At 56.9% G+C, this 14,434-nt stretch overlaps 1 protein-coding gene across 1 annotated transcript; it reads left to right on the plus strand.

Annotated features, from left to right (window-relative positions):
• Positions 1–5,106: 5,106 nt before the first annotated feature.
• Positions 5,107–5,599, plus strand: LOC130597239 (platelet glycoprotein Ib beta chain-like). Its single transcript, XM_057405580.1, has 2 exons — positions 5,107–5,290; positions 5,479–5,599. The coding sequence occupies exons 1-2, from the start codon at positions 5,121–5,123 to the stop codon at positions 5,552–5,554; spliced, it is 246 nt and encodes an 81-aa protein (XP_057261563.1). The 5' UTR covers positions 5,107–5,120; the 3' UTR covers positions 5,555–5,599.
• Positions 5,600–14,434: the final 8,835 nt, after the last annotated feature.

Genomic DNA, 14,434 nt, shown 5'->3' on the forward strand with positions numbered 1-14,434 from the left:
AGAAGAAGCAGAAGCAAATTCTCACCGCAGCTATGTATGTCAGCACCCTTTGGGTTGGCTTTCCAAATCTTCTGCTAATTTAGGGGCAGGTGAAGCACCCATCACCCCTGACCGGACTTAGCAGATCCACCTTACCCCGGCACTGCAGTACCGTGCCTGCAGAGAAGAGGGAGAAGAGTGGTTTTCTTTATTGAAATGACTCATGGTGGAAACCTGACGTGAACAGAGGGGATTCCACAAAGGAAGGGCCCTGAACGTGAAAGCAATGCACACCCCATACCTCTGGTCTGGATCCGGAAGCTGATCTTGCTTTCAGAGGGGTGTGTGATACAGTAGCCACAGAACTCCGCATCAGGGCTGCAGGAAGGGCGAGAGGAGAAGAGAGCAGTAAAACCCAGGCCAATCCACAGCAAATCTCAGGGAAGTCAGAGGCTTGGGCCACCCCAGACCTGCTGGGGCTCAGGACGTTTCTAATATGACTGAGGGTCTTATGGGAGGGATGTGCTCAAAGGACACTCCCCCTGTAACCTTATTCACACACTTCCATCTATCTCTGAGCTGCAGCTGGAACTTGGCAGGGGAAAGACCTGGCTGGCACCCTGGTCAAACAGGGGATCCTGGCTGCGTGGAAGCCTCCCTCCACACAGACCTGTTGCAATTCTGCTGGGCAAAGGAGGCAGATGGGTCTAGGGCACCACAAGATGTTTGCAGACTGCATGACATCTGCCTTCACAAGCCGAGGTGGTTGGTAGAACATTTGCGCACACAGCAGAAAGCACAGCCCCTCACAAGAAGGCTGCTCTTTTTCTTGTCATGGTGAGACATCAGAGGAATTCACACAGCATTTGCAATGCGACTGTCATTTGATGGTGCATTGAACTTCCTGCTGGAATTCTTCTGAGCCTTCCCAGTGAGTCTTCACAAACCCCCAGTGCCTCCCAGCTGGATAAAACCAGTGAAGGCATTTGTATATTTTAATGGGGGCAGCAGGATTACTAATTTCCAGCACCAATTCCTGCATCTTGATGGAAGCATTAAAGGGGATCAATTTGCTTAATACTGGCTGTTCCTACCCTCTTTTCTGACAGCACTTGCCCCAGAAGGCGACATAGGTACTGCCTGACCACCTGTACTTACAGAGTTGCACATCATTTTACCCAGAGCCACGTAAGACATTCAGAAATCTGTCACATGTCTGCCATTCCATTTCCTCTCTACTAACCATCAGAGCAGCGAGGGCTGGCTGTTCCTTACGGGACGGGGAGCTGGGAGCATGAACAAAGGTGCAAAGGTGGTAGCCAGGGCCAGCCAAGGGTCCAGGTCACCAGGCAGGTTTGTGGGGGTGAAATAGGTGCGAGGCCGGGTCAGGAAGACAACCTGCAGGTCGGGTGAGGGTAAAGAGGGTCAGACAAAACCTATGAGCACCAAGCAGATGTACAATGTACAACATTGAGGAGAGGCTGATGTTGGGTCAGGAAGTCAGCCCATGGGTCAGCATCCAACAGCTCAGTACAAGCTGAGCTGAAGACCCATATAGATACAACATAGCTCAGGAGGGACTGAAAGCCTAAGCTAAGCTTAAATGGGGTTCCTGAGCCTGTGGGCAGGGTGTGTGTGGAGGCCCCAGGTGAGGCTGGTCATACTCATCAAGGCCTATTAGCGCTCTCAAGGCTAACAGCACAAGGAGAAAACTGAATCCTGTTAAGGGAGGGGGTAGGTAAGGAGCCTCTGGCACGAGCTCTGATATAAATTCTCCAACAGGCATGCACAGAGGTAGTTTTGCCTTGTTCCAGCAGCAACTGAGATGCAACTTAGTGAAGAAGGGCAGAACAGGAGACAGAGGAACCCCCAGTGGTACCAGGGGCTGTGGTGACTCCACTTACCTCACAACCATGTAGTGGAGGGCATTGCCAAGCGTGTGGTCCCCATCGGGAAACACAGACGTGACTCAGTTTCCATTTGTCCCATCCGCCCGAACCTGCCGTGAATGGGGAGAGAAGAGATGCTGTAAGGTTCTCTGCATACCAGCCCCAGGGTGAAAAATCAACAGCTGTGCTCAGCTTCAGCACAGGACTTGTAGCTCTGGCTGGCTCATCGCTGTGGCTCGTGGCTCATGTCTCAAGTGCTGGAGTGTGACCAAGAGCAACTTCACAGAGGAGGGAGGGAAGGTGGCAAAATTATCGAGCTTAGAGAAACGTCCCCCTGGTTACCAAAGTGCCTGTGCACCCTTGCTCCTCACAGGAGAGAAGAGGAGCCCAAAGAAAGCTGCCAGCTTCAGGATCCATGGTGGAAAGAAGCTGGGAGTGACTGTTGAGGATGGTGTGATACCAGGCCCTGCCACCAGCACAGGGCTAGACAGGAAGTCAAGAACTCCCCAGGGAGGCTGTCAGCAGGGAAAGCTTATCCCACTTCAAAACCAACTATAAGCCCTCCCAGTTCTCACCTGGTTACACTGCCCTATCGGCCAACGAGTCCCTGGACTCACCCGATCCACCTTCGATCCACCCTCAGGATCTGCTTAGCAGCTGCGCGCCAGATGTCTCTCGGTCGTACGACTTATATATTCTAAATCTACCGTTTCTCCGCACAGGTTGTTGTCTGCCCCCGCAGTGAGCGGATGAAAAGCGGAGCTCCTCCAGGCAAGCTGCCTGGGGTGCCTAGGATGTCTCCCCTAAGCTGATCCTTCAGCTGAACAGATGTCTCCTGCCTGGCTCACCAAACTGATAATGGGATAGACTCCACAACTCGTTAAACTTGTAAAGTAGGTATGCTTTATTCAGCGCTGAGACGCATGGGGGATCGTTCCTCCAAAGGCATGCCCGCTGCAACCTCGTTTCTCCCCTTATTTATTCTCTAAAATTATACGTACGTATTAGGTTACACAACATGCCTATACATATTCATGTCCTATCCCTGCTTCGTATTATAATGAGCTAAACGGTCCTTTGCGGCTGCGCAGTAACTCCCGGTGGTCGTGGGTGAGGGTCTCAAGATGAAGTCAATGACTCTTCCTCTGCTTAAACTTTTTACCTCTAATAGTTGCTCATGCTCCCTGGTGACTTGGTCATTGTCCAAACCACAAAGCTGGCTCTAGCCGGTTTCAGGACCCAGAAAGCAGGAGCCAGATTACTGTTCCTTCCTCTTACCAGTAGCCGTGTCCTCCCATCCTGTTCTAGCACAGCATAATGAGCATGAAAAATGTTTGTGGAGTATGGGCAAGCATTAACATCGTTAAGCAAGCGGCTTAACACTACCCCTGCCTGTACATTGGTTAAATCTTTTTGCATTACTGTTCCCAGGCTGAAAGTCAAAAACACAGCGCTGCACCAGCTACTAAGGAGAAAAAGTGACTGCTACTGCTGAACCCAGGACAGTGTTCAGCTCCTAAGTCTGAGGCCCAGAGTCTCAGCCCCAGAGTCTCAGCCCCAGAGTCTCAGCCCCACAGTCCCAGCCCAGGAGTCTTAGCCCGAGTCTCAGACCTACAGTCGTAGCCCGAGTCTCAGTGCCAGAGTCCTCATTTGTGAGTCTCAGCCAGAGTATGTTCCAAAATCTGACCACCACAGTCTCAGCCCTGTGAGGACGGAGGCACGGACCCAGAGGTAGAGTGCAAGCTGGATCGTTTATTGCAAAGCTTACACAATATTTATATGCTTCCAAGCAATTAGCAGAGCACATCTGTGTTTGCCTTGCGGTTACATCAGGTGAAAGTGATACGTGGATTGACTCCAGCTCCTTAGAGTTGTAAAGTAGGTATGCTTTATTCAGCTGAGGTGCATGGGGGTTGCTCCTCCAAAAGCATGCGCACTCCCCTCTTTCCAGTTCTGACATCCTCGTTCCTTGCCAGTTCCAACAACTTCCAAGTACCAGTCAGGGACGGGTCGCTCTTAATTGCCTGCTGTAGTTCCTCCTTCCCATGGTCTCTGACAGTTTTGATACATTCCAACCCCCACACAGCCCCACAGTCTCAGCCACAGAGTCTCATCCCCACAGTCTCAGCCAGAGTCTCATCCCCACAGTCTCAGCCCCAGAGACCCAGCCCCACGGTCTCAGCAACAGTCTCAGCCACAGGGTCTGAGGCTGAGAGTCTCAGCTCCAAAACCTGAGCACCAGAGTCTCAGCTACAGTCTCAGCCACAGAGTCTATATTACAGTCTCTGTCACAGAGTCTGACATTCAAAGTCTGAGACCCAGAGTCAGAGCCACAGAGTCTCAGCCCCAGTCTGAGCCCCAAAGTCTGAATCCCAGAGTGTTAGCCATAGACTTTCAGCAGCAGTCTCAGCCGCAGAGTCTGAGTCTGAGAGTATCAGCTCCAAAGCCTGAGGCCCAGAGTCTCAGCCGCCGTTTCAGCCACAGAGTCTCAGCCTCTGAGTCTTATCCCCTGAGTCTGGCCCAAGTGGTGCAGCAGGAGCAAGGACACAGACAGGGACGAGGATGAGGTACGGGCAGGAGCAGGCAACAGCTCCGCGTCTCTGCCTGCTCCCTGCCCCATGCCTGCTTCCCACCGCTCCTATCCCTGCCCCGCGGGAGGTGGCCCTGGCTCAGTCCACTGCTGGTGAGGTGTCAGGCTTGTACAAGGTGGTCGTAAGTGTGAAGGAGGCGATGAAGGCCCCGCCTTCAGTTCATGCAGTTCCAACCCCCTCCCCAACGGCTGTTATGTCATTGCTGTTACGTCCCTGCTGTCATTTCAGTGATGCCAGATCCGAGTCAAGCTTTTCCAGTGAGGACACATCGTTCTGGGACGAGCCGATTTCCCTTGCCTTCAGAGAGCACCCAGCACACACGCGTGGCAGACGCGCACAGACTGCACAAACACGTACTGAACGCACACGTGCTGCACGCGTAGATGTGCTGGTCTGTAACACGCCCCAGGTGGGGCAGAGCGACCAGCTCCAACGGCAGGGGATTGTCCCATGTCACAGTGGGGACGCACGCTCGCAGGCCCGGCCGATGCAACTCCTGCGGCGAGGCCCCATTGTGAGGTGTGAGGTGTCCCGGGCTGTATCTGCCCAGCAGGGCCAGCACAGCGCCAGATCCGCTGCTGGTCGCAGACGAGAGCTCCTGGTTTGGATCCCCAGCCTTGAGCCTCGTGTGGTACCAAAGGCGCTCAGGCCCTGTGTCGCTATGGCACCGCTGCTGCTGCTGCTGCTGCTGCTGGGCCTGGCCCCCGGCCTGGCCCGGCCCCTGGGGCCCTGCCCGGGGCCCTGCCGCTGCCGCGGGCGCCGCCTGGACTGCAGCAGCGCTGCCCTGGCCCGCGTGCCCCTGGCCACCCCCCAACGGCCCTTCTCCGTGCTGTGAGTGCCCTGCAGCTCCGGGCGCTGCCCCGGACACCCCGAGAGCGGCTCCAGGGACACGCTGCCTGTGGAGGGCTGATGGGCAGCGCCGAGGGGGCAGCTCCAGGCCGGCCTCACGGCCACCCCGCAGCCCTGGGGCAGGGGAAGGGTTTGTGCTGGGGGTGACGCTGCCAATGGCTTCTCCGCAGGGATTTCACTGGGAACGCGCTCGCCCTCATTCGCCCTCAGCCGTGGAAGGGATACCTGTGGGCTGAGAAGCTGTGAGTATCCACCAGTATCGGACATGGCACAGGGGTTCCGGGATCCCCATCCCTCCGCCGGGCTGCCGAGCCGAGGCTGTGCCGAGCACCGGCAGTGCTTGCCACGTGCAGCCAAGGCCGAGCTGCTCAGCAAGGAGCTGTGTGAGTCCCCAGAGCTGTTCCGTGGCGAGCAGGGCCCTGGGCTGTGTACCTCCTGCCAACCGGGGCCATCCCTGGGCCTGTGGAACCCGTGCTCGGGCTGCAGTCAGGGTCAGCAGGCTGGGAGCAAGCCCCTGCTCCTGCCATGAGCGTGATGAGTCGTGGCGGGACCCGGAGAGATGCCGCAGTGACACTGCTGCAGGGTTGCTCCCCTACAGCTCCATTGCACCCGAGAGCCGCGGGTGCCACCGTTCGTGTTCGTCTGTCTCTTGCAGAGTCCTCCAGCACAACAACCTGCTGGCGGTGAAGAGGCGCTCGCTGGGGGGACTGCTCCTGCTGAGGCACCTGTAAGTACCCCCCTGTCCATGGTGGTGGGCACGGCCTCCCCCCTGCCCTGGCCCTGCTGCTCTACAGTCCGCCCCAGGAAGGGCTTTATTCCTGCGGGTATCCCGGCTGCAGCCAGAGCAGAGCAGGGTCTTGGTGCAGGGGCGGGCTCCCCAGGGACGCACTGCACTCCCATTGCCCCACGGCCGAGCAGGAGCAGGTGGCTGCTGCCCTTTCCCTGCACAGACCTGCACGAGGCCGCCTCCTCCAGGGCAAACCTTGTGCATTCGTCTCCTCTCAGCTCGGATGCCCCAGAGCTGCCTTGGAGTGAGCTCATGGTGCAGTTCATCGCCCGTGGAGAGGGGCAGGCACTTCCCAATCACCTCCACGATGGGGCTGGGGACTCTGGCTGAGCAGGCCATGAAACACACCCCACAAAGGTTCCTCTCTCCTTGTTTGCTGCAGAACAAGCCCCCCAGTCAGAGAGTTCAGGCTGGGACAAGGAACCTTTTGGTTTCTAGAGCCAGGCCAGAGGACTCCTGCGCACATCAGAGCAGGGCTGCGCAGGGAGGTGACGTTTAGCAGCTAAGGGCAATAGCCCCATGTTCGTCACACAGGGCTTTACAGCCTGTCCCTGAGGCCTCACTCAAGAGGTGCTCTTGGGGCGTGCATAAAGGACCTGCTCTGTTACCAGAGGAAAATCAGCCCTGAAATACCCCTGGTGGGATCAGAGCTGGGAGAACCTCTCTGAGCTGCAGCCACCCCCGTCAGGAGCGTGACCTCCGGTTACACACCACTGCAAGCCAGTGCAGGAGAGAAACCCCACGTGAAATGAGAGCGATGGCACGTCTGTGCCGCCAATGTCAAAGCACCTGAGAGGAACCGGGACAGTGCAAATGTCACCAGCGTTTTGTGTTCTCCTGTTAACAGGGATTTATCTTACAACAAAATCCAGTTGATCGAGGCGTGTGCTTTTGAGAACCTTCCTTTCCTGGAGACCATGTGAGTTATGGGAGTTCCTTCCTGGTGTGGTTGGTGAAGCCTGGTTGCATTTAGAACCTTCTGGTGCTGGAAAAAGCTCCAGTTATTTTTAGAAGAAGGCCTCCGGTTTCTCCTGCTGAAGGAGCAGCAGAGCTCAGGAGCTCAGGGAGTGGCTGGTGGCCATGCCAGGATGGGGCCATGGCTTCTGCAAACACAGCAGGAATAGAAGCTGTGTCTTGAGTCTTGCTGTGTCCTGGAGCAGGCAGAGATGCAGCACGCATGCACTTCATCTCCTCTCCTGGACAGGTTAACAAACAGCAGGAGAGAAAATGGCAGTTTCCCCCCAGTTCCACCTTGGATGGGGCTGTTTCCTACAAATCAGTGCTGCTTCTCTCCAGCTTCCTGTGGCTCAGACCCAATTCATTTCTGTGGTCTCCTGTTTCCCCAGAAGCCTGGAGGGAAATCTCATCACTCAGATCCGGAGCGACACCTTCCGGGCATGGCACGGGATGCAGTTCCTCCAGACGCTGTGAGTGTTCCAAGGGCTAAGGGTAGCTCAGAGCAGTGGCACTTGTCACTGTGTTCTGCTCACCTCTTACCCCCAGTAGGCAGCAGCATCAATGCTGAATGACAACTCTGTCAGGCCACGCCTTTGCCTGGCTGGGTGCAGGACCAGAGACAACGCTCAGGGACAGTGGGAATGTGAGAAATAGGGAAAGTCCTGTTGGAGGGAAGCCACCAGAAGGTGTGAGCTGAGGAGGAAAGAAAGAGATGTTGTGTTTTCCAGAAGCAGCACTTCTGGGCTTTCGCTCTCTGGGCTGGAGATAGTCAGGACCTGATGTATGTTGTGAATCTGCCCATCAGCATCTACCCCAGCTTGTAACCTTCAGCTCAGGCTCGGAACCTTCACCCCAGGCCCTTCCTCACACACGCAGCACTGAGCCCCTGCCACCGCTCTCATCCTGCACCCCCCGCTCACATGGGGTGTTGGTTCATTTCAGGGTCCTGCGCCATAACCCCCTGTCTGTTATCGAGGACACGTGGTTCTTCAAGCTGCCTTCAGTCACTCACCTGTAAGTACGGACTCCTTGTTAACGGCTTACCGTGGATCTTTCTTTGTGTCTCTGGGTGCCCCGTGGCCAGGAAAGCAGAGATCCAGCAGCAAATCCCACCCTTCTCCCACCCTTCTCCTGATGGAGGCAGCGGCAGAGCCAGGCAAAGGCTGAGCAGTCCTGGTGTGTCCCGTCTGCAAAGCCAGCACGGTGCTGGGACACGGACTCGAACTTGTCTGCATCCATCTCCCATGGGATCTGCAGGATCCCTTCTGGTTCAGACCCATGGGTGGGAGCAGGGCACAGCAGGAAAGAGAGACGGTTTTCCGTCTTTTCTCCTGGATTAGGTAGCAGCAGATCCCCCCCTGCGGCCGGCACAGCAAGCCGCAGGGACTGGGCTTGTTCCCGGAGCAGAGGCTGGTGCCGCCACCTCAAATGTAATGTGTTTCTTGAAACCCTTGCAGGGACCTGGGTGCCACACGAGTGACTCGGCAGACGCTGCTCATGCTGCTCCTGAGAACATCCCGCTTGGAAACACTGTGAGTGTGCGGTGGCTGGCTCCCACCTCCAGCAGATCCCAGCTGCTGGGACAAAGGGTCTGTGTGGGGAACAAACCCAGCACCACAAAAGTGTCCATTGGGACACAGGGAGCGAGGGGAAGTTTCCCAGAGCTGCAGCAGACACTGAAGCAGACCCCTGAGGCGTTTCTGTGCGCCACCTGGGTTGGAGTCGCTGCCCTGGGTCGCGATGCTGAGTGTTTGTGCACAACCTCTGTTCTTTAGCAAGCTGTCCATCGACACGGCCTGCTGCCTCTGCCAGCACAAGCACAGCACTGAGACCCCGTGCAGGACCCTCAGCTTCGACTGCATGAGCGTGTGCAACAGCACTGTTCCCCGCTGCGGTAACTGGCCCACAGCCCTGCCCATGTCCCCCAGCTATAGTGAACCTTCTGAGCCTGTGTCTGGCAGAAAGCTCTTTGTCACTGAAGTGCTCTTGGTGTGTTACAGCTCCCCTGGCAGAGACACCAGGGCTCCTAATGGGACTGGTGCCCCCCAAGAAAGGGAACAACAGGTCCGTGTTGAATCTCCAGCCTAAGGAGCCTTCACTCGGGGAGCAGAGAACCGTCACGCTCACAGTTGCCCGGAGCCTGAGCAGCCCCGATGCATCAGCACCTTCCCCTCAGCAGCTCTCGAGGCAGGAGGGCAACACCGCCAAGGAGCTGACGCTGATGCTGCGGAGCATTCAGCACAGGGGCTGGAGCAGCTCTATCGACACCAGGAGGCTCTATTTCCTAGCAGAGGGGCTCGTGGCACAGCTAAAGAACAAGCTGCACAAGGCCATGAGCATCCTGACTGTGAAAAGCCCCAGCACAGCCCGGCCAGCGCAGAGGGACAAGGGGCACGAGGTGGCAGTAGGGGAGGGAGGAAGAGCCATACACTGGCAGAAACAGGAGCCGGGCTTAGGCTTGACCCGCGCAGAGTCCATCTTACGGGAAGCAGTGCGGAGGGTGAACCTCAGCGACGTCCTCCCAGTCTCTAGTCACCAGAGAACACCCAGCCCTCCTGCAGCACAGCCCCCTGCACAATACCCAACAGAGGACCCAAATCTCGACCGGTCTGGCGAGAGTCAGGATCATTCCGACGCCATGGGGCAGACCAACACGCCTGATAGGATGGAGAATGAGGATAGTGCAGAAGATGAGGAGGAAGCACCATCCCCAACACAGGACTCTGCTGGGACAGATGAGGAGCAGAAGCAGCAGGACAGAGATGGGACAGTGGGCAGCGAGGGTGCAGAAGAAGAGCCCGCAGCAGCAGAGGGTAGAGCAGAGCAGAGACTGAGCACTATCCAGCATTTCTTCTATGCTCTGCTGGCTAAAAACGGCCCCCCTGCTGCCAGCAGCACACCAGAGGACACGGCTGCAGCAGAGCATTCCTCTCTAGGCGGGAGACCACCCACTGCCCCTGCAAGCACCACCACACAGCAGCCCAAGGAGCATCACAAGGAGCAGGAACCCCCGAGCCCAACGGCACAGGGCAGCTCCAGCGCCCCGGGTGGCGCGGCCACGCGAGGACCCCCCTTTGACACCCTGCTCAGCCGCCACCTGCACTCTCTGGTGCCAGATGGAGCCCTGCGCAGGTTCATGGCACAGGTGGCTCGAGCCCTGCGCGAGGACTGTGGCCTGCCCCAGCTCCAGCAGGCCTGCGCCGAGATGGTCTCGAGGACGGAGCTGCTCCTGAAGCTGCTGAGTGAGAGGCAGCGTGACCCGGAGCCCTCTGACCTCCTTGAGCAGTGTGTGCGGGAGGAGGATGCCGGCACCTCTCGTCCCCATGCCCAAGTCCAGGCCGGGGAGATGGGCAGTGAATCTGCAGAGACGGTAGGAGAGAACGGGGCATGGCTGCATGTGTGTGTCTGGGCAGTGGGGTATGGAAGGGGCCTCCCTTCCCTCCCCGCTCCTCTCCTCCCTGATGCACTCTCCTTTTCTCCCAGGAGATGGCCAATCACACCTTTGACCGCTGGCTGCCGCCGGTGCTGGCGCTCTCGCTGTTACTGACCCTCATCACGTCCGTTGCTCTCCTGGTGCAGTGCTGTTTCAAGGTGAGCCAAGGACTCGTTTGCCAGAGCGCTGCCAGCCAAACCCTGGGGCTGGAGAGCACAGGGGCGGGGGGGGGGTTGCTCCCACAGTGCTCATGGGGCCCGGGTGCTGCTGCGGATGCCTGTGGATGTGCTGGCGAGCACAAAGGATGTCTTCCCAGACTTGGAGCTCATTGTGGTACCCCACACTGGAGCTTGGAGGTGTTCAGAGCTGCTGGGAGCAGCTTGTCCTGGCTCCTGCTGGCAATGCTGGTGCCGAGTTCAGCTCTTGTTCCATGTAGGAACTGCTGAGGGTTTCCTTGATGTTGCTTCCTTGGCTATATCCTTAGATGCTATTTCCTTGCTGTTATTTTCTCGGCTATTATTTCCCAGCTCTTATTTCCTTGATGTTCATAGAAGCATAAACTCACCGAGTGGTTTGGGTTGGGAGGGAGCTTAATGCTCACTCAGTTCCAACTCCCTCTCCAACGGGTTTTGTGACATTGCTGTTATGTCCTTGCTGTCACTTCAGATATCCCAGAAGCTGGTCAGGGGTTCCTGGTGCCCATGTGTCAGCAGAGAAATGGCTTTTGCTTGCCCCACAGGCACCCTGAACCCCAGCGTGATGCTCCTTATTCATGGAGCAGGATAGAAGTTCTTCGAAGTCACCAATAAAACTGTTGGGTTGTTCGTTCTGCCCGTGTCCTGTGAGTTGATGGACGCACGCATGCGTGTGTCTGAGCCTCTGTGTGTGTGCACGCAAACGTGATAAACACATAGATGTATTGGCTTTCGCAAATCATAGGTGTGGTTATGTGGGGATAACTGTACCAGTTTACAGTAACAGACACAAAGCTCGCTAAAGACACAAGATTAGACAACAAGTTAAAAAGGGCCAGAACTCTTGAGCGAAACGGAGTCACATAGCAAAAGAATTCGTACAAGAAAGACCCGGGGGAGGGGGGGGGGGGGGGGGGGGGTGGGGGGTGGCGGGGATTGATATAAGAAAAGCTGGTGCCTGGAAAACATAAAGTACTTTTTATCTTAACTTAGGTTGTAGAAAGAGAACAATGTTTATGTTGTAAGTCTGTGGAATGTAGTGGCCCCACTAAACATGAGTGAATTGTTTCACACTAGTCTTCCAAAGTAACCCGCGCCTTGGGGATAAAACGGGAATTTCACGCCCCACGGCATCCTCAAAGCTCGGGAGGAGTGGAAAAATTAATCAAACCTTGAAACAAACGTTAACTAAACTAATGATTGAGACCCAAATGTCCTGGGTAAAGTGTTTGCCTTTAGCATTTTTACGAGTTCGAACACAACCCAGATGGGCTTTAGGGATATCTCCTTATGAAATGACGTTTGGATTACCTTTTCTGACAACTCAAAAGGAGACTGCTACTTATGAGGGAGGAGAGGCGAGTATCAGAAGATACAGCACCACGATAGCTCAGACTCTGGAACATTTGAGATTCAAAGGACGGATTCCCTAGTCGACGTCTCTAGACTTTAAAATTCATCACATTAATCCCGGGGAGTTGTAGCACTGGGAGGGCCGTTAACAGCCGGAGCCGTTGAAGCTCTTCCCCCAGGTGTGTGTGCTCGCACACGTACGTGCCTGCGCGTGAGAACACGCGTGCAGCACCCGAGTGTGCGCGTGGGGGAGCGTGCCTGGTCGGGTCCCTTCCGGCGGCTCCCAAAAGAGCTCACTCTGGAGCCAGGAGAACTTCAGTTGCTTTTTTTAAAGCAACCGGGAGAGCTCAGCACTGTTTTCCATCCAGCCATCTCCAAGCCCGAGCACCCCTGATCCCACCAGTGAAGCACTGCGACTGGGGAGGAGAATATCCCAGCGCGAGGCTGGAGAGGTCTGCTCCTTCCGACGTTATTTGCCAGCCCCGGGCACCAGGGGAAGGAGAATGCACCTTCAGTTAAAGATGATGCAGGGAGGGGAGAGAGAAAAGGAGAGGATAAAGAGAACACGTGATGCCCCGGATTCAATCAGCCAGAAGCAAGGAGGTAGGTGCTGGTGCCCTCTCATTTTTAGATTCAGAGATTTGAGGGCCAGAGGGGACCGTGATGATCATCTGGCCTGACAGTCTGTATTATGTAAAAGCCACTTGAAGCCAGACAGTGCCACCAGCTTTTTAGAAGCAACAGCAAGCACTGGGGAGCTTATAAAGACTGTGATTCTCCCAAGGTAGAGGGATGTGGGAATGCCAGCACATCCCAGGTACAGAGGAGGCCAGATACATCCACCCCAGTGGGTACCATCTGAACAGGCAATAGCACCAGGGGAAAGAAAACATCGTTTCCCTTCTGTGCCAGGCAATTCCTTTGCCTAGCAAAGAGGGATAAGCAAGCACGGAGGAAAAAAAAAGCCACCCCTTCCTTGTGTTTTCCTTTTGAACCTTGCCTGGAAAAGGGATCCCAGCCCCGGGGTGTCTCTTGGCTGCTTTTGGTGTTTGCATCCCCCGGGGTGTCTCTTGGCTGCTTTTGGTGTTTGCACCCTCTGGATCCTGAGCATTCCCAGAAAGCCCGAGGAGCACCCGTCCCTCTTGCCAGGCCTGATCCACAGGCCACAAGCTTTTCATGCAGCCTTTGTCTGTACAGCACCTCCAATCCCCAGCTCGATGGGGATGGGATGCTCCCACCACTCTCTTGTGTCCCCAGACCCTCAGAACCATCTCTCTCCCTGGCTTCCACGCTCCCTGGGATGCTTCTCCACCACCCTGATCTTTCCTGGGAGCAGTCACCAACTGCTGTTCCAGGTCTTCCTTGGGCTTCCCAGGGGTCCCAGCCCGAGCTCCACCACGTGTTCTCCTGCTCAGCTCCTCACAGCGCAGCCAGTCCATGCCCCCAGCAACAAATGTACCTGCCCCGAGCATCCTCTCTTGCCTGCCTACCGCCTTCCCGCCCCCAGCGAGCCCTCTCATGTGCACTGAGCATCACGCATTCCCTGGGAATGGAGGTGGCGGATGGGGAGGGGTCAGCTCCCGCCATGGGCACTCCGGGTTCCCATTTCAATGGCACTTGAACTGGAGGGTGTGTGCAGGGATGAAAGGCTCCCTATTAAATTGCCAATCTGATCACGTGCTGCCGGGATGTGGCCGTAGCTAAGCAGCAGCACCACCCCACAGCCGCTTCTTGGCTGGTGACTCCGCTGCTGGCTGCTCCTTGGAGTGCCCCCAAAGGAAGGAGCAACCAGCCACAGCACCCCAGGAAGGGTGAGGGGCAGAGCCAGCTCTGCGCAGCCCCGGGCACCACCCCACTAAAGGCTTTGGTACTCGATGCCCAGCTTGGGGGGGTCACAGCACGAAGCTGTCCCGCCTGCAGGTGCCCCCAGCACTTGAGAGTGTTCAAGGCCACGTTGGACACAGGGGCTCGGAGCAAGCTGCTCGAGTGGAAGGTGTCCCTGCCCGTGGCAGGGGTTGGAACTGGAGGAGATTTAAGGTCCCTTCTACCCGAACCAGTCCGGGCTTCTAAGACCATGCTCCACACCCCAAGGGGTGGCACCGCCGAGCTCGGGCCCGCACCACCGCTCCCGGTGCGGCCCCGCGGGATCCGCGCCCGAAGGCAACGGGCCCCGAGGGTGCTGGAGCGGAAGCGGAGCTGCCGCGGGTTCCGGCCGGGGCAGGGAGCGCCGCGCCTCAGCCCCGCGGCACCAAGGGGTCCGGTGCCTCCGGATGAACCCAGCGGTTACGGCCCAAAAGCGTGCTCTGCCCCGCAGCGCCCGCTCCCGGCACCGCCCGGAGCTCGGCCCGGGCATCCCCGCGCGCAGAGCGCAGCCGAGGCGGAGGAACAGCAAAGGGGCGGGG

This window comes from Pezoporus wallicus, unplaced genomic scaffold (genome assembly GCF_028554395.1).
Source record: "Pezoporus wallicus isolate ANWC-B61680 ecotype Strahan unplaced genomic scaffold, APGP_CSIRO_Pwel_v1 contig_7857, whole genome shotgun sequence".
NCBI lineage: Eukaryota > Metazoa > Chordata > Aves > Psittaciformes > Psittacidae > Pezoporus > Pezoporus wallicus.